The sequence below is a fragment of the Capsicum annuum genome, chromosome 10, assembly GCF_002878395.1.
Source record: "Capsicum annuum cultivar UCD-10X-F1 chromosome 10, UCD10Xv1.1, whole genome shotgun sequence".
In the NCBI taxonomy this organism is placed as follows: Eukaryota; Viridiplantae; Streptophyta; class Magnoliopsida; order Solanales; family Solanaceae; genus Capsicum; species Capsicum annuum.
In genome coordinates, this window is record NC_061120.1 from 159,027,539 (window position 1) to 159,049,816 (window position 22,278).

General features: G+C 35.0%; 1 protein-coding gene across 1 annotated transcript; it reads left to right on the plus strand.

The window, feature by feature from the left end:
• Positions 1-15,514: 15,514 nt before the first annotated feature.
• LOC107846006 (putative serine/threonine-protein kinase) lies at positions 15,515-19,289 on the plus strand. Its single transcript, XM_016690532.2, has 6 exons — positions 15,515-15,825; positions 16,711-16,829; positions 16,963-17,173; positions 17,413-17,650; positions 17,775-17,925; positions 18,582-19,289. Exons 1-6 carry the CDS (start codon positions 15,753-15,755, stop codon positions 18,936-18,938), a joined length of 1,149 nt encoding a protein of 382 aa, XP_016546018.2. The 5' UTR covers positions 15,515-15,752; the 3' UTR covers positions 18,939-19,289.
• The last annotated feature ends 2,989 nt before the right edge of the window (positions 19,290-22,278 follow it).

The window sequence follows — 22,278 nt, forward strand, 5'->3', positions numbered from 1 at the left end:
GGTTTCCTTTTGACAAGTTAATGACTAATAAAATTGTTGTATTGTAGTTGCAGTGTTATGGTTGTTTAGTTTTATTTTATTTGACAGGTATGTTCAGAATGTAGTAAAAAAATTTTCATTATACGCACGTTAATGCTTAACTATATAGTTTCGTTAAGTAAATTCATATTACTATGAAATCAAAGATCGAACAAGAAATACTTTTCAAATCCTTGGCCAGACTAAAAAAAATGAGTCAGAATATACATGCGTCCTTATTAAGACTATTGACAAGTCATCAATTTAGGGTCTATGAACGTAAACCTATTAAGTCATAGGAGGGAAATGATAATATTTTCAAACTGTTTGCGTGAACCTAGACTTTGCAATATGGAGGAAAGTGGGCATCAGAATTTGAATAGAAATTTAATGTGCTTGTGCTATTTAAAGGCAATCTTGCTTTTATTTTAGACGTACCAGTCTATTATTTTTATCATCTTCTGAAGGAACTTTACATAAGTTATGTACCGACATTAATATATTTTATTTTCCCTATCTTTGCTGCCGTGTCACAATAATTCATCATCAAATTTGCTTACTTACTAGTTTGGAAATGGACGTTGTCGATCCGATATGCACGAGCCTAGAAGAATTAGAGAAAAGCGTTGAAACTCTCCCAGATCATGAAGAAATTGAAGAAAAATGATCGAATTTATTGAATCAAATTCATGCATTAGACAGTTTTCTTCACTGTTTACTTGTGCGTTTGGGCATTGATATTGATCTATGCATTCATACCCCACCTTCACCCCCAAGATAATGAAAGATTGCTGTAATTTGAAGATTAATGAAGTTATTGCGTTCATCTTATTAGAACGTGTTCTTTATTTTTCTCCACTGCATTGCCAAACATCAAATTGCACTGTTAGAAACAAAAGGTCCAGTAGGTGAGGTCCAGTCAGTCAGGCGCCATATTACCCTACCAACCCTTAATCTTTCATTGAAATCTAATTTATTACTGCACTTAATTAATTTAGTCATCTCTATCAGCAAGCATTTAGTTTAGGTAATAAATACTTGCGATTTGCCCAAGCCAAACTTGGTATAGGGGCACCTCATATTTTATGCAATGTCAATATTTTTTTGTTCAGCAAAACATATCGCCAACTAAAAAATTAAACACAAATGATTGTGCCTTTAATATGGCCTTTTATCACTGCCAAACACGTACTACAAATACCTCAACTAAACTATCACTTATCCACTATATAAATAGATCACCATTGCACCAAATCACTCACCTTCTCCTCAACAATTGCAGAGAGCTCTTTCTAGGAAAAAAAATATAATCTATACGTGAGTTGAAGTAATTTTCTTTTTCTTCTCCTAACATGTCAAGTGTTAAACTAGCTTTCTTTTCTTGTAAACTTTGTATTCTTTTTATTTCTCGTTAATAACTGAGGGATACTATTCGAGACAATGTTTTTCTATATTGCATGTCTGATTTAGATTTAAGTTTTGCATTTTAAATATTATCTGGGAAATATTTAATTCATATTGCATTACTAATTTAGATTTAGTTTTGATTTTTTTATTGTGCTAAAGTATTTTATTCATCTATTATGTAGCAATGGAAGATCCAGTATGGGACGCGACCGTGTTGATGAACGCGGTCAGGGATCTATAGAGGACAGTGCATGATTTACGCTGGGAGTTGGCCACCACTAGAGCGAGGCTGATTAGGGAGATGTGTAGAATTGCGGGTCATCAACCCAATGGACCTCCGAAAGATAACGAGAATAGTAATAATAATAATAATAATTAAGCGTGTGTTTTTTTAAAAAAAGTAATATGATGTTTTATGTAGTAGATTTTGATGTATGTAGTATTATGTAAGGAATACTTTTCTTCGACTGTAGTGTGGGTACCCTATTTCGCTTTTATTAATGAAGATTATCTATATTTGCTCCTACTGATTTTATTTTTTTGTTTAATTAGTAACTCACCCATGCAGAGCAGTACTACTTTGCTTTCGCAAAATCACTGAAGTATGAAAACTCACGGTATAAATTGGGTTCCAAAGTTATGAGCGTTAGTTTATGTTGTATTAATTTAGGCTTTTAAAGTAACGTAATTTGCAGTCTTCCGAGTGGCACTAGATATTTGTTAGTCAAACGATGTTAAAAATTACAAATATCGTATTTTAATGAATAACTCGTTATTTAATTTATTAACATAATTCAAAAAATATTTTTCTTAGTGGCACATATAGAAACACAACAGAATTATGATTGAAATGAAAAAAGGAGAACATTCAAAGAATGTGCATTGAAAAGATATAAGAATGTAAACCCTTCAAAATAAATAAGGATTCATAGAATTTGCATTGAAAAGATAACAATTTAATAAACCTAGGTCGTTGAAAAGGCTTCATCAGCATTAAATATCAATTTCAAATGGGTGACTTCTTTTTATTGGTTCTCTATTGCTAAGTAATACTAGAGAGTTGCTTAACTAAATTTTGATAAGTTCAATGGTAAAAACAAATCTCAATATTTAGTTATTCATTCAATACTTGCTAACATATTACAACACTAACCTATTATTTTGCTTATCTCCAGGAGAAAATAGATAAGATTTACGCGAAACTAATGGAAATTGATGGCAAGTTGGATGGTCTTCGCCAAGAATTATCTGCACGCATCGATGTGATTCAAGAGAAGCTTGAATTACTGGAAAGCTGCCATGCCATGTTTGATGTACAAGTCGATGCTTTGCATACTAGGATGAGTGCTATATTTGTAGGATTAGGCATTGATCCCGGTGTTCCATTTTCCCCACCTTCGTCGGCTCCTTCAACGACTACTTTATCACCCTCTGCATCCCTATCACCACCACACAACGCCCCCATATTTTCCTTCTTTGGTGATGTATTGGTTGTTTTTCATTTGTAGTTGTTTAAATGAATGAAATCCTTTATGTAGTCGATTTTCGAATGTATTTCTAACATTTTATTATTATGATGTTCTTTTCTACGCAATTTTTGGACGTATTCCTTAACAAAATAAAGCACCTAGGTTTCAAATCTAACTTTAAAAGCAAAATCGTTTCATGCAAAGACTTACATAACTATACAAACGTGTGTACTATGATGGGGACGGTAAAATAACATGTACATTGAGATCCCCACCTTATATTAGGCCTTATATAAAGGTTTCCTACAACATCTATATCTCCTTATCTTATCTTAATCTATTTGTGATACTGCATTTTTGAGCTTTTCTAAAAATTCTTGGTCATTTCTCGCACTTCTATCTTTGACCACTACTACAATGGATAGAACACCCTCAAGTTCCATGAGAAAAACTCTATAGCCAACCACGTCGCCTAAAATCCTGGAGAAGCTGTACTCCAAAAAAAAAGATCAATGCGATGTCTTGGAAGATGAGATGACAAAAATCTTCAAACTCCTCGTGGACAAGGAGAAAGATGAATGGATCGAGTTTTTCCTGCTTTATGAACCGATGCCCCTAATAAAGGCATTTGAAATCTATCATAAGGTACTGAAGGAAGACCGCCTATACTAGTGTGTATGGGGTGTGGGGTGGGGGTGGGGGTTCGGGTGGTTGGGGCGGTTAGGTTTGTGTATGGGGTTACTTTTCTTCCTAGTCGGTGAACAATTATCAGCTGGTTTAATTTATTAAATGTGATATTTCTTCTCTTCAAGTTGTTAAATGTTGATTATTTGTGTAATTACTGATCCTGCCTCTGAAGGTTCCTTTATTTTAACTCTATGGCGTATAGTCGGGCTAACGTTGGTTTAAGTTATGTACTGATTCATTTAGAACTACTCATTAACCTAGGAAACGTAGTTAAGACCTAATTCATGATACTTTAGAGTGTTACGTAATAATCAAACAATAGCATGTAGCATTTTAATTTAATTTACTTAAAAAAATAAAAATATTTTTGTTACATGCGTGTCAACTCTCCTAGAACACACAAAGCCACGACTCTTCACCATTACAACTATTAAAAAATTGAGAATTATTACTCATATACATAATTACTTTAGTTTATGTCATGTAATTACCAATCCAAAAAAATTTGCTCTACTCATGCTCTTTCTCATTTACCATATTGTTTTCGAGTCAATTTTTACCAAGGGTATCATGTGGATTTTGTGTCATTCATGCAAAATAGATTTGCAGGCTCCTTCATCAAACTTTAGAAGGGCAACTTGGACGGGTTTAAATGTCAAATCCGTGTTAATGGACATACACACAGCTACATTTTGACAAAGCAAGATATAGGGTCATCATTTTGACCCAGTTAAGCCAAATTAATTGTATCAAGTACTCACTCAACTACTACCACTTAGTTCTCACTATTTGTAGTTTATTAAGTCACTATTTACTATGCAGATTCTATTCAGGTCGAATAGATAATACATAACGTTGTAGTATATTTATATGATTATTTTAATTACGAATTAGCCTAGTCATATCCTCACTTTTCACTACGGACTCGTTTAGCAAGAGCCATTCCACATAAGAAGAGTTGCATGAACGATTGAGTTATTTTTGGTCGCTTCATTTTAATGTATTCACATTGAAAATGATTACGAAATCAGGTCACTGTAATTTTGGAGGGGGTAGGCATCATGACATAGGGTCCTCAATGCTTTCCATTACTCAAACAAGAACTTGCGACTTCTATTTTCTAAAAAAATGAAAAAGGGTCAAAAATATCTCTGAACTATGGAAAATGGATCAAAAATACCCTTCATTTGTTTTTTGTCTCAAAAATACCCTTTTTTTTATTTTTTGGCTGAAAAATCCCCCTCTGTTAATTTTTTGACTCAAAAATACCTCTCCATTAATTTTTTGGCTCAAAAATACCCTTCTCTCAAATGGAATGCCACCGAACACACCACGTAGATAAAAAAAGTCACTTAATCAGTCCACATCAGCATACACGTGAAAAATAAGTCCATTTAATCCACCTAACAATCAACCCATTTTGTTCTATTTAATAATTCAATCCTATCCATATTCAAAAAACCCGAACCAAGAGGCAAAATTCAATTCTTCAATTTTTTTCCTCATATCATCCCTTTCACCACCTTATATTTTATTATTTTACATTTTCAAAGTTACGATACTCACTCGAGCAATTCTTGACCTCATCAACTTGTGGTTGTCCTACATTGCCACTAAATTTTTATCCTCTAAATTCCATTTTCATTTTTGAATTACCATTCCTCTCACTACAATCAGGTTTCATTTATGTATGTTGATATGGACTGATCAAGTGACCTTTTTTATTCATGTGGCTTGTTTGGTGGCATTCCGTTAGAGAGAAGGGTATTTTTGAGCCAAAAAAATTAATGGAGGGGTATTTTTGAACCAAAAATCAAATAGAAGGGTATTTTTGAGATAAAAAATAAATGAAGGGTACTTTTGATCCATTTCAAATAGTTCAGGGGTATTTTTGATCCTTTTCCATTTAAAAAAAGATGCGTACTATTAGTTTTCTTTAATACAGATTTTGTTCGGTGCAATTGGAAAATGTGCAACAATGTGGAATATTATATGATCATTTTTTTCTACGCAATCATTTACCATGTTGATTTTCAAGCGATTCGACTTTATGCAAGCTCCTTGCTCAAACTTGAGCAGAGCAACTTGGACGGGTTTATTTGTCACATCCATCGTGATAGCCTTACAAAGTGATGGCTTTTGACAGGCAACATATAGATTATCATTATGACCTACCAAGTTAATTGTATCCAACTACTCTTTCAACTACTATCTCTTTATCACTTTTGAGTTACTTTTTTTTTATGCATTTTAATTCAGGTCCAATGTAACATACGAAATGATGTAATATATTTATATGATTATTTAAATTTGTTTTATAATGAAAGATTATGACATAAAATCATCACGTCATCGTTTATATGGAAAATACAATAATATTGGTTATTGATTAATTGTTGAGCACCACAAAAGTAAAATGGTTGTTCGGAGCTTTGGCTTTGGTGTGAAAGCTAAGCACCTTCATGATCCCTCGAGTGATGTGGGTTCTACTCTCGCTTGCAACAAACTTTTTTCCTAAACCAACTGAGCACCCACAACCTCCATCGTTCCCGAGAAAACTATGATTGGAAGATTGAGTTGTTTTGGGTTACTTCAACATTAATGCAATGCCATTTGCATAGTTAAGATTATGACAATAGGTCATTCTCATTTATAGGGTAGGCATCATGGTATTGGTTGTCAATGCTTCCAACTACTCACCCAATGATTTGCGATTTCAAGTAATGTTATTTTTAAAGGTTAATTTTCATTGTGTCGATATCATTCGATTCCAATAGAAAATACGCTGGGATGTGACCCATATTTTTGTATCATCTTTACTACGAAATCATTTAGGAAGCGGGTTTACATTTCAAAAATTTTCAAGGTCATAAGGTATATTTTGTGTCATTCATACAACAGTGAGTTTCGCAAAAGGAAGCCTCAAAATTCCAATCGGGGACACAGGATTTAGGGATAGCAGGTGGTTACATCCGATACGTGAAAATACGTGAACTTGTGACCCATATTTTTATGCAATATCTGATACATGATTTATTAAGTTCAACAACTACAATTGCACCACATTATCAATCATAGATCTTATTTATACCGTTTGATTCATATATTTATTGCCAAACATATGAACAAACCACTCAAATAAAGCACATTAACTAACTATAATAAATGTACACTCGTTTAAATGGTTGTTAATGCATGCCAAGCCATCTATATATACGTATTCAACATCAAGTACCAAAGCATTCATTTGTAATCCTCAAATAATAACAAAGGTAAATTAATTCGCAACATGGACAGAACACCCGTTAGAGGATCGACTTTCCTAGGAGGTTGTGATTTCCCTAGTGTTCTAGAGACACTTTATAAGAACGCAAAGGGAAATGCGAAGTACTTGAGGATGAGCTGACTGAGCTCATTTAGCGTTTGTTCAAATGTAAAGGAGGCTCGTATATTGAAAAGCTCCTGCTTAACGAACACGATCCCTTGACTAAATCTTTTGACATCTATCAGAAGATAGTTCGTGAATACCGCCTTGCTCGCTCCCTTAGAAGAGACACCGATGCTGATGAACCACAGCATTCAGGGGGGTCAACCAAGTCGACACAAGCGATGCAGCTTCAGGAACTAGACCAACAAAGAGGTCCTGTTCTAGTGTTCTACTTCATTAGGTAGTTTAACCGCATCATTTTGTATTTATTGAAGTATTGTGAATCTAAACTTTTTTTAATTGAAATATTAATGCTATGTGCAATCGCCTTAATGATGCTAATATTGCAAAAAATAAATGATTTTTAATTACTAACGCCCGCAAGAGATTACAAAATACATCGTCCAAATGCCTAGGCTTTGATAATTACAATACATGAAAATAAAATAAGACAAACATATACTTATAACAACGTTAGTTTAGCTTCCGAATTAGTTGCTACTATTACAGCTAATCACTCGGCAATTTTTTTCAGTTTCAACGTTTACTATTTCAAAATAAGAAAGATTTATAATTAAAACCAAATACTGCATTACGACATTCATTCAAAACCCAAAACATAATAGTAACACCAAAAAAGATAAGAAAATTCTTCGAAACTAATTTTTGTAAAAGTAACGCTTAGCATGCAGAGAGGAGGTTTCAACTACAGAGAATATGTCGGTGCTGCTTAAGTTTAAGGACGAAGGAAGTTAGCTTGATCCTTGCGATATTGATAAAAAATTTCCTTTCGTATCACCTCAAACCTCTCTTCCATAGCATTTATCCGAATCATCATGAACTCTAGACGATCCTGCGACCTTCTTATTTGTTCATCTAGCTCAGCCATTGCTTTGAATACTTGTTTGGTATCACGTTGAATGCTATCGGAGCTTTCTTTGGTAGGCTGGACGTAAATACATAAGATAATTGGTAGGGTTAAACATACATGAAAAAAATGATAGGAATACAACAATGGATGGTCGTTTCAACTCATACCTTCATATCTTCAACAACTGCAACTACAATAAATTTATTCTTCGAATTGATATAGTTAACTCCATCATTCCTATGTGGTCACACGATTTAAATAAAGAGAAAAGATGTAAACTATCAATGTTGAAATTAATGTGCACGCCTAACCAATTGGTAGATTATGTAGACGAGCCAAACATTACTTTACAAGTTACTATTAACTTTAATTTTTACTGGAAAGTAAATTTTTACATTCCAAATATGATTTAAGTTACCTAAGGCGTATGTTTAATGTTCTAACTTTTCACTCATTAGGTAATCTTTCTTAATACTTCAATCGTCCACGAAAAATTTTATTTGTCTTAATAATCATTCGGACTCTCAGATTAGAATGGAGGGGAAGAATTTCATTCCGCTGTTAAAAAATAAAATACAAAAATTATTTCATTATATGACATCGTGAACAAGATCTATGGGTAGGTTAGGGTCCAAATATCCAATGCGTAGGGTCCATTGAGGTTAGATGAGTGACATTTTTCAAAGAGTGTGGGAAAATAATATGATTTAGGATTGAAAATTGTTCAAAGTCATTTTCAAAATTTCAATCTTACACTCATCTTAAAATAGCTCAAACGTTAGCATTAATTTCATTTCTTTCTTCTAAATTTAAAAATAAATATTAATTAATATATCATGGAGTAATCAAATCACTTGTATAAATACGGACAACCATTGAAGCAACAATTCATTATACAAGTAAAGGTAAACAAACTATATAACATGTCACATATTCCTACAATTTCTGACATTCAAAGGTCGTCAAAAATGTCTTCCTATTAATCGGCCTCTTCCAATGCCCGAGTCTCTTCCAACCCTCAACAAAGTTATGAGGAACTTCGCCTACTTCTTGAATTGTACTCTCAGCTTAATTACATCAAAATAGAGCTTGATGCCTTAACTTGATGCATGAAGATTTTTGAGCATAAGCAGGATGCCATGATCAAGATCATTGGGAAAATATTGGACAGAATTTTGATGTCGCCTCCAAGATCCTCCCATCTACCTCTAACTTCCTCCGACGCACCCAACACCGTAGAGAGAAAATAGAAATGTAGTAAAGAAAATATCAATGTTTTAATGTTAATTTTACTTTCTAGTCTTGATGAAATGTTGCTTATGTTTCAGCTTTATTGACTCATTGCTATAAATACATGATAAGTCATTTATCCCATCCATAGAGGACGATCATGTAACTTCAAATATAAATATTGACAAATATAAACCAAAATGTCTCTAAAAGGCATGAATTTGAAAAAAAAATGAAAATGAAAACCAAATGTTTTTAAAAGGCTTGAATTCAAAACGCACCATACGATTTAAAAGATGAATGAATTAATATTTTTGGTTTGCCAAAGCACGCCTACCCAATGATATTATGGAAATTTATTTTGTTAAACCAACAGTCGTCTACACTGATTACTAAGAAGAAAATGAAATGAAGAGTCATCAAACTATAAGTGTCTGATGAATACCCTCAAAGATATGTCCATCTCGTTGAGAACAAATTTTTGAATTATCAACAAATTAACTAGAGCGAATTGCTTAAATTTTATAACGTATTTTATTTCAAAAAGCTTTTCCATATTACTAATACTTTAAAATAACTACAAAGAGTAACTACACAAAAGAATAACTATTATTAACTGAAAAGTTTGAGTTTTTGTATTTGATTTATTGAATGTTGAATGTTGGAAATTGTTCAAAATTGAGATATTTTCGACCTTCCAACTGCATTCCTTGGAAATATAACACTTTCTTTGACCTTCCATCTACCATATTTATTACCTTAACTTTCACTTATTTTCAAAGCCTTCAATGTATTTCTATTTAAATCTGTGGATATGAGATCATCTACAGAATTAACGAAAAAAGGATTCATACTTAAAATGAGCTCCCAAGAAAATAATCCCGCAGCTTCTAATTCTGGAGCCCCTTTCACCACCAAACACTTTTTGGCTCCCCATAATTAACTCTTGTCGCTGTGTTCTCAAATGACCGAGGTCAGAAAACAGGTTGATGCTATGAGTATAGGCATGGAGAGTTTTGGCCGAAGGTAGGAGCTGCTTGTAAGTTACATGGAAACAGTGGATAAAGCGACGAAGCCACCGTAACCAACCTCCGACCCACGAATGACATCAAACAGATAATTGTCCACTTTCTTTGTTCATATGTTTTTACTTTATTTATGTTCCAATATTACTCTTTACAGGCAGCCTTTCTATTCAATGTTGCACAACATTATTAGTTTAATTATTACTGAGATGTAAGTGATAGTTGAAATCTTCTTAATGATGCTAATAATTCGAAGATCAAAGCATTTTTAATACTGCCAGCAAGAGATTTGGAAATAAAACTTCAAATTGACAAGGCATTGAGGAATACTATATATAAAAGTAAAATAAAATAGATATGTTTAAACATATGTGGTTTAGCGTTGAAAAACATTGAAGTAGGTAACTTCATGTTTAAAGACTATTTTCAATTTCAATCAAACTACATTGCCTGCATTGTCGTACAAATAAATGTCTACATTAATTTCTAGGAAAATATTAGAAGAGTAATTCTACTAAAGTCTCATCAGCTCAAATTGGCAACAATGCGTGATTTTCAATTAACGTTTGTGGATCAAATTTGAAGGAGTTTGAAGATACCAAATCAATAGAAATAATGATATGTAAGCTAGTAGACAAAACGATTGTTAAATAATTCAGAACAATCAACTTTAAAATAATCGAGAACCACTACGTCAGAACTAAAAAGGCAAAAATTAGACAAACAAAGATTAGTAAAAAAATTTGTAGCTTCATATATGGAATGTTATTAAACGCTATAGTAGTATAACTAGAATCGTTCTTATGTCTCCAATTTATTGGCATCACATCTTGTTTCTTCATCCCATTAATCCTTGGCCACTTCTCTTAACAAACAGGTGATCTTTCACTAGTCGCCACGCAAACACCTACAAACTGGACCCTCACTGTAACCGCTTCCTTTTCCAAAACCACCTCTATTTACGTTGTTCAACCAAAAAAATGGTAGTGAGAAGTATGATGTTTTTGACGGCAGAAAAACGTAAACAGAGTTGGTTTTCAAAGAGGAAGTAGCTGTAGTGAGGGATCGATTTGGAGGACTGAAGTTTATGTGGTGACTGAAGGAACATGATCTGTTCATTAATAGAAGTGGCCAAGGATCAATGGGATGAGAAAAAACGACGTGATGCCTATAAATTGGAGACATAAGAGTGATTCTAGTTATAGTACTGTAGCGTTCAATAACATTCCATTTATGTCACTACAAATTTTTTTACCAATCTTTGTTTGTCTAATTTTTGTCTTTCTAGTTCTGACGTAGTGATTCTCGATTATTTTAAAGTTGATTGCTCTGAATTATTTAATGATCATTTTGTTTACTAGCTTGCATATCATTGATCGTTTTGTCTAACCCCTTCAAATTTGATGGAGAATGACAAGAATCGCCTTGTCGTTCGTCTTGTTACAAAACAATTAAGCAAGCGAATTGAATAAACTTTTGCCATCTATTACGGTGTTTTAAAAAATGTACAACAACAACAACATATTTTTTTTCTATATGATGCATGATGTGGCTGAAAATTCTTAATCCCGTGTAATAAAGTGGACTACAATTTGGTTAAATGGGATACACCTAGCTAAGATAACATATTTGCAAATATTAAACAACTTCAACACCTACACATAAGTAGAGAAGTATTTATGAGTATCAGACAATGTCGTAGAATTAAATACAAATATACAATACAGATTAAGGAAAGAAAAGGCACACCGTACTACAAAAACTCATGTACTATGGGATGATTACTTACGTTTGCATCATCGCCTCTACCTCCTCTACTACCACACACCCCACCTCCTCTACTACCTTTACAGCCTCGTCTTCCGCCGTCACTCCTACCTTGACTGCTTTGTCCCTCCTCATATACATCATAGTAGCTAGATCCCTATTTCCTAGCATCTCTGCGGCATGCATATTAATGCGAAGATCTGTTTCTATTGATCTGGGTCCTTTCATGTGAATGAACCTCCCTCATATTTCTTACGATTGTTGAATAAGTATTGGAGTCTGAATCAGGAATGTTAGGGACAACCATGACATCATGTATGTTTTGAAACGAGCTTTCAAAACATTCTTCAGGTCTCTGCGTCTAACGGGACAGTCCAATACGAGGTTGCAGTTTCTATCAAACTATTTCTTGATCCCATTGTACACTCGATACTCGCCCGTCATTATTGGGTACCCTCCTGAAAAGAATTTACTCAGATGTGGGCGGACTATGTCTCTCCTCCAGTGGCGAAGTATATATCTATCGTGAAACAGACGAATCTTTTTGAAAGTCATCATCCTCATAATGTGGCAGCACACAATCCCTTTACTTTCAAAGGTCTTGTAATTGCATTCAATATATTGATTGGCGGGACAGTACTCCACGGTGAAGACAAAATTATCCCCGTGATAATCACTTCGTATGAAACAGTCTGTTACGTTATATACCTCAACTCCCTCCACCGCATTGAAATCGACATGTCTTTCAATTTCACAGTGTGGTAGCCTTACAACATGCACCCTAAAGAAATCATAAATAGCGCGGGTGTAGTGGCCATATATCTGCATATCCCAGTCGAATGCGATGGTAGGTCGTACAAGCTGCTTTCTTTCGCTGGCGTAGCTCTCCAATTCCTTCTCATATTTAAACCTGAGGGCAATCTCATATTGCTCAACAAATTACTTCAAAGATCTTCGACCGCTGATGTAGCCATCAAAGAAGGCATGCATTGACTCACACCTTTGCGTGGACATCATACCAGCCCAAAATAAGTGCTTGAGAAATATGGGAACCCATTTGGACCACTCTGAGTAGAGACTTTCAAACCAAATCCATCGACCCAGGTCGTATTATTCAATGAATTCCTGCCATTTATCCTCAAATTCACCAATTGTAATGCTGTCAAAGATGATCACTTTGAAGCGAGCCTTGTCAGGCTTATAATTGGTCACCCCTTAAGCTTTATGGGTAGCTTGGTAAAGATGTGCCAACTGCAATACCTGTGGATGGTATTTGGCAGCACCTCGCAAATGGCTGCCTTAATACTCTCACATTGGTCTGTGAGAATAGCCATTGGAGGGATTTCGCCTATGGCCGTAAGCCAAGTTTTGAATACAAAAACATATGTTTCGATGTCCTCGCTCGTGAGCAAAGCACATCCCAAAAGTATGGAATGGTTATGGTGATTAACACTGATGAAGGAAGAAAATGACATGCGCCACTGATTCACGAGGTAGGTTGTATCGAAGAATATGACATCGCTGAAGTCGCGATAGGCAGCCTTACAGTATGTGTGCATACACACAATATTTCGAAGTCTGCCAGTATTGTCGGTGTCTATTGAATAAAAAAAATTTTGTTGCTAGACTGTATATCCACAAAAAATCTGTGCAACGTGGCAGCATCGCTGGAAAGTGTTTGGAGCCTCCATTACTGAAGAATGTAGTTACGACAGTCCTTGAGAGTGCACCTCATTCTTTCGGGGCCTCCAGCTTAGACCTCCAAGAACCTTATGCTCTTTGACGGCCTTAGACCTGCAATGTCGTGTACTACGATACTCCTCTTCATAGTCCTGCTCAAATCCCTGTGGCAGGGCAAAAATCGGGACAGTGCAAGTTCCAAATCATGATTGTGCTCTAGGATAACCTTTGTCACTATGCTCGAACCATCATTCATCACACGACAGTTCACCCTACCTTTGCATTTACCCTCTTGCTTTGATTCCTAGCCGTTGTTTTTTGGCACTTATCACAGCCAAAGGTCACATACTTTAATTGACCAGCCTCCTTTTTAGCACTTTTCTTGACAACTCCAAAACCACTCAAACGACTGTATTCTTTATAAAATGCGAATGCAGATTTTACATAACGAAAACACATACCTTCAACAGGGCCTGTCGTATATTGCTCTTCAGTGTAGCTATCATCATGTATTGGGCCTTCCTCTTTTTCAAAATCATTCTCCCCGTAATGATCTTCTTCGCCGTAAAAAATACTTAAATCTTCATCTTGAACCGATTGATGAGACCTATTCGTCTCCTCATCAGCCAGGTTTTGAAGGTCTTTGTCGTCGGTGTCCAAATATCGATCAGGACCCTCAGCATATCCACTATATGAATCTTCATTACCATGCAAACTATCACTGTCCTCCAAGCCAAAAAGGTCATGTAATGTTGCTCTTAATTGGTTATTACATTCATTATCATCCATTATGCCCGAATTAAATAGAAAAGGATAGAAAAATTAATGCCCAAGTGCAATGAAATGGTGAAGGGAATTTAATTGAGTAAAGTAGAATGATTAGTGAACACAAAATGTAAAAGAGGAAAGTTAAAAGAGTAGAGGAGAAGTTTGGTCTAGTAAAAAAAATTAAAAAAATTAAAAAGTGATTTTGCAATTTTGGAGGGAAGGATAGGCGGTTTTGAGGTCAAAGGGCAAACCAGTCAATTCACAATTTTCAAGTAAATCGAGTCAAGGGCCCTCGAGTTGTTTAGCACTACCCTAATATATTTTAGCTAAAATTCGAAAAGGATAAAATGTACATCAATCTTAGATTTATTTTTATCAAATAAACGTGTGGACCTCAAAGTAAATGATCGAGTGATTAAGCTATAGGAATAAAAATTCCGGCATTCTATATTTGAACCCAATTGAAACATTAGTGTGTTCAGTAGGAATGAAAATAATTTTCATCAAAATCATCTTTTAAGAAAATATTTTCAAGGAAAATAAATATGATTTTGTACTTATTTTCTTTTATTTGATATGCAAGTAAAAATATTATCCTTAAAATATTTATATTTATTTATTACAAAAATTATGAATAGGGTGTAAGAGTGCGCAGGGCTGGGGGCTAGCGGCCTGGGCGAAGAAGGGGTGGATGGTTGTCAGGGCGGGGAGGAGATAATGCAGATTTATTTTTTCTATTTTTATTATAAAAGTCATTTTTCTTATTTTCAATGAATTTAATGAATTTGTTTTTCTAAATAAAGTATTTTTAGAAAATTTTTACCAATCAAACTTAAAAATAGTAATAAATTTTTTTTTCAGAAAATATTGGCTCATCTACTTCAAACTTAAGTGGACATAACTGCTAGATTCTTGTACTTATAAATCGTCACAATTGTCATGAATACATCAGAAAAAATATATGTATTTACAAAAAACAAGATGACTTTCACCGTGGACCAATTCTTTCGTGTGGTTCCCCAAATTGATGTAATTTGTCTCAAGACACTGTAGAGCCCGAAGGTCCAATCACCAAAAACTAATAATAGTAATATATTAATAACAATCATAATAATCAAGAGGAATATGTCAATTGTTATCACAGATGGATGATACAAATTAAAATGAATAAATTGCCACGTCTCTTTTCCTTCCTATGTTATAAATATCATTCCTCATCGTATACAATTCTTTATACTACATACAATATACTCCAATTATAGTGAATTAATTCAACTTAAATGTATTTCAAAATGCTTCTCTTTTCAGTTTTCACATTGAACAGTTGAGCTTTCCAGTTCAATTTTTTTTTTCTGTCTTCCTCTTCTTTTTTAGTTTTTGTTTTAGTGTTAAAAAGTTTGAATATGTCAAGAATGGCTTTTAGTTGTTTTGGTTCTTTTAGACAGTGCAAGGACAACAGAGGAACTCAGGTACAAGGTAAGATCTTCCTCCCTCCCCCCCCTCCCTGCGGCCCCCAAACTACCATTTTTGTGTTACTCCTTAACATGGATTATGTTGTACCCTTTAGAATTTAGCATTTGTTGTACCTTCTGTTATTTTCTGTTTGTTGATAAAATCATCTTCCTCTTTCATGCAAAAAAAAAAAAAAGAAGGACAAATTGTTGTTACACCCCTGTCAAATTGTTCTTACAGAATGGAGAGTGATGATATTCGAACTTCTGGATTTGTAACAAGAGGTTGAAAATAAATTTGTTTCCCATTCAGATTGAAATTTTTTATCTCCATGTGAATTAGACTGAACAATCTAGTTTTGTCTAGTAAAAAATCTTGGTCTCAATCTACTAATTTTTGGCCCATTTTGTTGAATAAGTGAACCATGTTAATCACTTCCCTTTAAGTTATCATAGATTAAGCACTTTTACGTGTCGCGTTTTGCTCAATTGATACAATGGAAAGCGGAGCTCGTTTAGGTTGACCCTTGAATAACATGGGCATTAGCAAATTGAGGCATATGTTAGGATACCTGCAAAGACATGACTAGTTGTGGTGATCTTCTTCTCATCTCTAGTTTCATTTTGATTTGACCTTAATTTGATCCAATACGCAGTATTTTAGAGACCGATGTCAATGCCATCCTCATGTCGAAGCTAAATGCTGAATATTTCGACGCTTCAATACTTCGCCTAGATTATAGAACATTAAAAATAATGCCAAGTTCTGTATTGTATGAACTATAAGGGATTTAATTTGTTTTAAGTACTTGCTCAAGATTCTTTGGATGTATTTTCCCATTCTCTTGCTGATTTTTCATTCATTTTCATTTTCCAAGACTGAAAGCTCTTTTATTATTTTGCTCTGAAGGATTACAGAGTGCCACGAACAATGTGAGGCTGTTTTCTTATAACTCTTTGAGATCAGCAACGGAGAATTTCCATCCATCAAAGAAAATAGGAGGAGGTGGTTTTGGAGTTGTCTATAAGGTGAGAATTGTATTGATCTTGTATTGTTTACAATGCTTCCACATAAATAATATCCTTATAGTGAAAATTTTGAGAGAGAAAAATGAATTGTGTACTAATTAATTACTTAAGCAACTTGATTGTTTGATCGCAGGGAGTTTTGAGGGATGGAAGGACTGTAGCTATCAAATGTCTTTCCGCTGAATCCAAACAAGGGACCAGTGAATTGTTGACCGAGATTAATATGATTTCAAATATCCGACATCCAAATCTTGTTCAGTTGATTGGTTGTTGCGTCGAAGATTCAAATAGAATATTGGTGTATGAATACTTGGAGAATAACAGCCTTGCAAGTGCTTTACTAGGTACTTTTCACAAAGTTCAATGCTAGTTTGAACAAAAAATGCATATATAGACAATAGCAAACGAGTCTGCATTAGCTCGTGCATGAACAATACGGTTACATAAGGCCAAGTAGCTGATATAATGTGCTTCCATATTTTGATATTGCTGTTAGCCAATTTCTCTAGATCATCTGCTTTTACTATTGGAAAGGATGTTATCCATGAGCATGGGTAAACAACATATACGATTACCCTTGCAGGTTCTAGAGGGAAACATGTTCCGTTAAATTGGACCAAGAGAGCTGCCATATGTTTGGGTGTAGCAGCTGGTCTAGCGTTTCTTCACGAAGAAGCAGAACCACCAATTGTTCATCGGGATATTAAGGCTAGTAATGTCCTTATTGATGAAAACCTTCATCCTAAAATTGGAGATTTTGGACTCGCTAAGCTTTTCCCTGACAATATCACTCATGTTAGTACTCGAGTTGCTGGAACAATGTGAGTGTACATTGAATTCTTAAAGAGAGAACACCCAAGCAATTTTACATTGCATCCATTCGTTTATATGCAGACCATCTCACTTTTTCCTGTTCTTACTATCAGTTATCTTCTCTTTGTGTAGAGGATATCTTGCTCCCGAGTATGCCTTGCTAGGCCAGCTCACAAAAAAAGCCGATGTCTATAGTTTCGGAGTTCTTGTTCTCGAAATTGTAAGTGGCAGAAGCAGTAGCAATGCAGCATTTGGAGAAGATCTCTTGGTACTAGTGGAATGGGTAGGTTCCCTCAGGAACAATAACTGTTGATATCTAGTTCTGAAAAGCAAGTACCTTCTGCAATGCATTTTAAGTGAAAAATAAAGAAAGTTAAAAATGGCTGAGTTTGTTTCTTGTGAGATGGTTATGTGAGTCTTGCATTTGCTGGACCTCTGAACAAGTTATTTGGATCATTAAGAACTAGTTGGCATTATATTAGTCAATTATGCCTCTGTGCCAAACTAGTTAGAGTTGGCTATGCAAATTTCTGTATTCATTAGTGGCTTACCTTCAATAGCCTATTTCAGCCGGCCATCAGCCTACCATCACTCGAATCGCCCTAGAAGCATGGGCAGAGCTAGAATACGGGTTACGGGTTTGGCCTAACCCAATGCCTTTTGGTCCAAACCCCGTATTTGTCTTAAGAAATTAATTGAATATGAACAAATTATTGATTTATAACGTAGTAAATTAAAAGGACTAGAATTCTGAACCCATAAGCTTCAAATTTTGGCTCCGCCTCTGCTTGGAAGCTGTCCTATAGGCATAGTTTGTATATTAACGGGATGTGAAAAGTACTAATTCCTCACACTGGTTTAAATACACAGCATATCACTACAATTTTACATAGAAATTCTATCTTATTATACTGATTTCATGAACTTAAACTGTTGCAGACATGGAAACTTAGAGAAGAAGGGAGGCTTCTTGATCTTGTTGATCCGGAGCTGACAGAGTATCCAGAAGCCGAAGTGCTGCGCTTCATCAAAGTTGCTCTCTTTTGTATTCAATCTTCTTATAACCAAAGACCTAACATGAAGCAAGTGATTGACATGCTGTCTAAAGAGGTCAAGCTAAATGAGAAGTTGTTAACCAAACCAGGAGTCTATCGACCACATAGCTCTAAACAATCGAGTTATGGCAGTCTCACTACATCCTCCAAGGGAAAGAAAAAAGGTGTAAACTCCACAAATCATTCTGCAACAACAGATTTTCATAGTTTTCAGTGTGTTTCCGAGATGATACCGAGATAAGTGCAGCGACATGCTATTCCATTCTAATGTTTCTATGTTCTCACATACTTTAGCATTTGTAAATTATCCTCTACTAGCCTGGGAAATGCAAAGTGAGATAGATGGGAAGTCCCACTAAACTCATGGCATTGGAAAGAATGCATGTATTGGCCCTCCTTAGATCTTAGAGTAGCCATTTGTTAACTTCTCATGTAAGATAGAGCTATGAGTAGCTGAGAAGGACGGATAGTAGTGGTTCGATTTTTACTACCGATATCCTAGTTGCATATTAGTTGGAAGGTCTGAGAGTTCCACTAGATACATTCAATATTTATGATGACTAAGAATAGTTATCGTCCAAGTTTGATATTATGATATCTCTCAGTATTGCTCATCAACTCTGTTACCTAATTTCTCAAATGGGACCTTAATTTGGCATCGGCTAAATATAAATTTAAAATGTTTAAGGGGCAAATCCAGGTAACGTATTTTCAGTAGATGCTCGATACTATAATGTTATAGCAACTGTCAAAAGATAACTGCTTTACAGGTTAAGTTTTTGGTGTGCTGCAGTAGCTTAAGCCTTGAGGTCATATGGAGGCAGTAGATATGGCACATGATCTGTAACTGCCTCACTGCAACATGGTACTCCTTACAGTGTTGTCAAATGGAGCTCGTTTGAGGCGTGCTTAAGGCCCTCAAGTGAGCTGACAAACAGCCTATTTTGGTCATAGCTAGAAAATTTACCACCTTTAACCAGAAAATATCTACCTTGAACATCTGGATTTGAAATTGCTATAGAACATGGATTCTAAACTAATAATGGAAAGTTAACAGAAAACAATATTCAGAAAATGTGCTTTTCAGTGCATTTACCAACAATTGGAAAAAGAAAGGGAAGACTGATGCACAAAGCATCCCATGTTAGCTGGGTTCGGGGAATGGCCGTACCTCAAGGGCTGTGATGGCTCGAACCCGTGACCTATAGTTCACATAGACAAGTTACTGTTGCTCCAATTGGAAGTTGGAAAATATTGCTTTTTCATAGGTTAATCCTGTCCTGTTTCATTTTATGTAGAAGGGTGTCATGACCCGAGCCGAGGCTATGACCACGACGAGCATCCCGAACCATAAAGGCCCGAGCGCCCATTTCTATCTGGCAATCATGCACACCATTCATACTATAAGTAAAAGCGGAAAAAAAAATAGATAAACGGAATCATGGTCATTTTCTGAGTTCGACAGAACAATACAAAATTTAATTCATAAACATTCGAAATCACATGAGAACTAGTCTGCAAAATCTCTAGCAATACGAAAACCAACATCTGTCTAAATACTGGGACAAGGCCCCCAGTCGGACCATGAAGCAAAAATAAAATAGCAATGCCCAATAACCAAGGCCTTCCGAAATAAGAGAGGTTCACCAACTGCGAACTTCGGACAAACAATCTACTGCTTAGCGGGACCCCGGGACTGTGCTTCAGATCCTGAAATCTAGGAGGTCAATACAGATGTACCGGTACGCAGAGCAATCCAAAATAATGTACTTTATATACGCAGAGCAATCCAAAATAATGTACTTTATATAACATAAGTGAGAGAACTTCATAAAACAGTTTACATACGATATAGGAAAACTCATGGACATACTTAAAAGACTTTGAAACATTTCTTTGAAATCACAACTCACTCTTTATCTTACTTCTGAGCTAGGTGGTACACCCTACAAGTCTGATATTCCACGGGCTATATGGAATCCGCCCTTGACTCGGCGGCCAAACCCCCAACCCAAGTCTGCCACAAAGGTTGGAGATTCTGATTCTGATACGCCACAGGGACCTAGGCCAGCGTATAATCCCTCTTGGGGACATAATAACCCGTATCGGCAAAACACAATTTTGGGCAATGAGTTTTCTGAACTCATGCCTTCTTCGGGTAACCGCCTAACATATCTTAAGCCCATTTTTAACATTTTAAAACATGCATCTTTCTGAAATCAAATTCTAAAAATCTGAATAAAATTTGACTTTTATTCTATTCTGAGTCTGTTATGGCATTATCTGTTTTGGTATCATCATACCAAGACTTACAAGTCATATCTTCTAAGCCATAAAATATCATGTACAACTCTTTCATTTAAAACAACGTTCAGACAACCAAAATATTCAAACAGTACAAGAGGATTCATATATCAAAATATATGTCAAACTATGCAAAGATTCTTTCTTTTCAACATTTCAACAAATGGTGGTCAATTTCTCAAAACAATCATGCAATTCCTTCGATTATCACATTTAGCATTTAAAAACAAGAAATTATCCCTCTCTTCAATCCTCATCCAACATAAAGTTCATATAAGATAGTAAATCTCTTGACTCATTCTTTAAGACATGCAATTTAGTAACCCATAACTTGTAAATTAAGAAGTAACACCATGAGAGAGGGAAAATTCATTATTCATGCTCTCAATTCATGTTTCAAAACTGAAAACATATATATACATATACACGAGAGAAAAAAAATCAAGATTTAAGGGAAGGCCTCAAGACCAAAACGTCCGCAATGCATACTTCTTAATGTAATTCGAATTCCTCATTGATATATGATTTTTCAACATTCTATACATTATTCAAATAATTTCATCATGCCCATGAAGTTTAGGAAAATCCCTAAGTACCTTAGATTACTTAGTTTGAGGAATAGGACCCAAATCTTGATTTGCTTCTTGAAAATCTTGAACTTAAAGATGAATTCTTGATCTTTGGGAGGGAAGTTTAAGGTTTTATTTTGAGAGGATTTTGAGTAATTTTTGGGTATATTATGCCCTAATAACATCTTAATAATCTGTTACACGACTTGTGGTTAGGGGAAAAGTCTAAATTGTCCTTCAGAATTAATTTTTCAGCAAAGTCCCGCTTTTGGAGCTCACCCCGATGCGGTGTAATCGTGGTGGCTTAATGACCCTAACGAAAATGATCATAACTTTTTTCTCGGGTATCGGATTAATGCGAAATTAGTGTCGTTAGAAAGCTGACTAAATGATATACAATCTGATGGATTTTGAGTTGAAAAATTCCACATACATCAAAAGTTACACAAGTTCAAAGTTGACCCTTGTAGAATCGAATACCAAACTTTGGATAATTCAAAGACTCTTAGCTCAACTTGGCTCTAAGTGATTTTCATGAACATTTTTCACCTCATAATTACTTAACACACTAGGATAAAGATCATGGCACATGAATTTAAATATGTTTCATCGGATTAAAGTTTACACACGTAGGAACAACGGTTTGATTTCTAGCTCGAAAATGCGGGGTGTTACAAATGGATACTAAGTAACAATTGGGAGCAAAGT

Bases quoted from the DNA above. Each gene is read 5' to 3' on its own strand.
- LOC107846006 (XM_016690532.2), top strand. From the start codon at position 15,753: ATGTCAAGAATGGCTTTTAGTTGTTTTGGTTCTTTTAGACAGTGCAAG. The intron at 15,826-16,710 runs GTAAGATCTTCC...TTTGCTCTGAAG, and splicing joins CAGAGGAACTCAGGTACAAG to GATTACAGAGTGCCACGAAC. The intron at 17,651-17,774 runs GTGAGTGTACAT...CTCTTTGTGTAG, and splicing joins ACTCGAGTTGCTGGAACAAT to AGGATATCTTGCTCCCGAGT.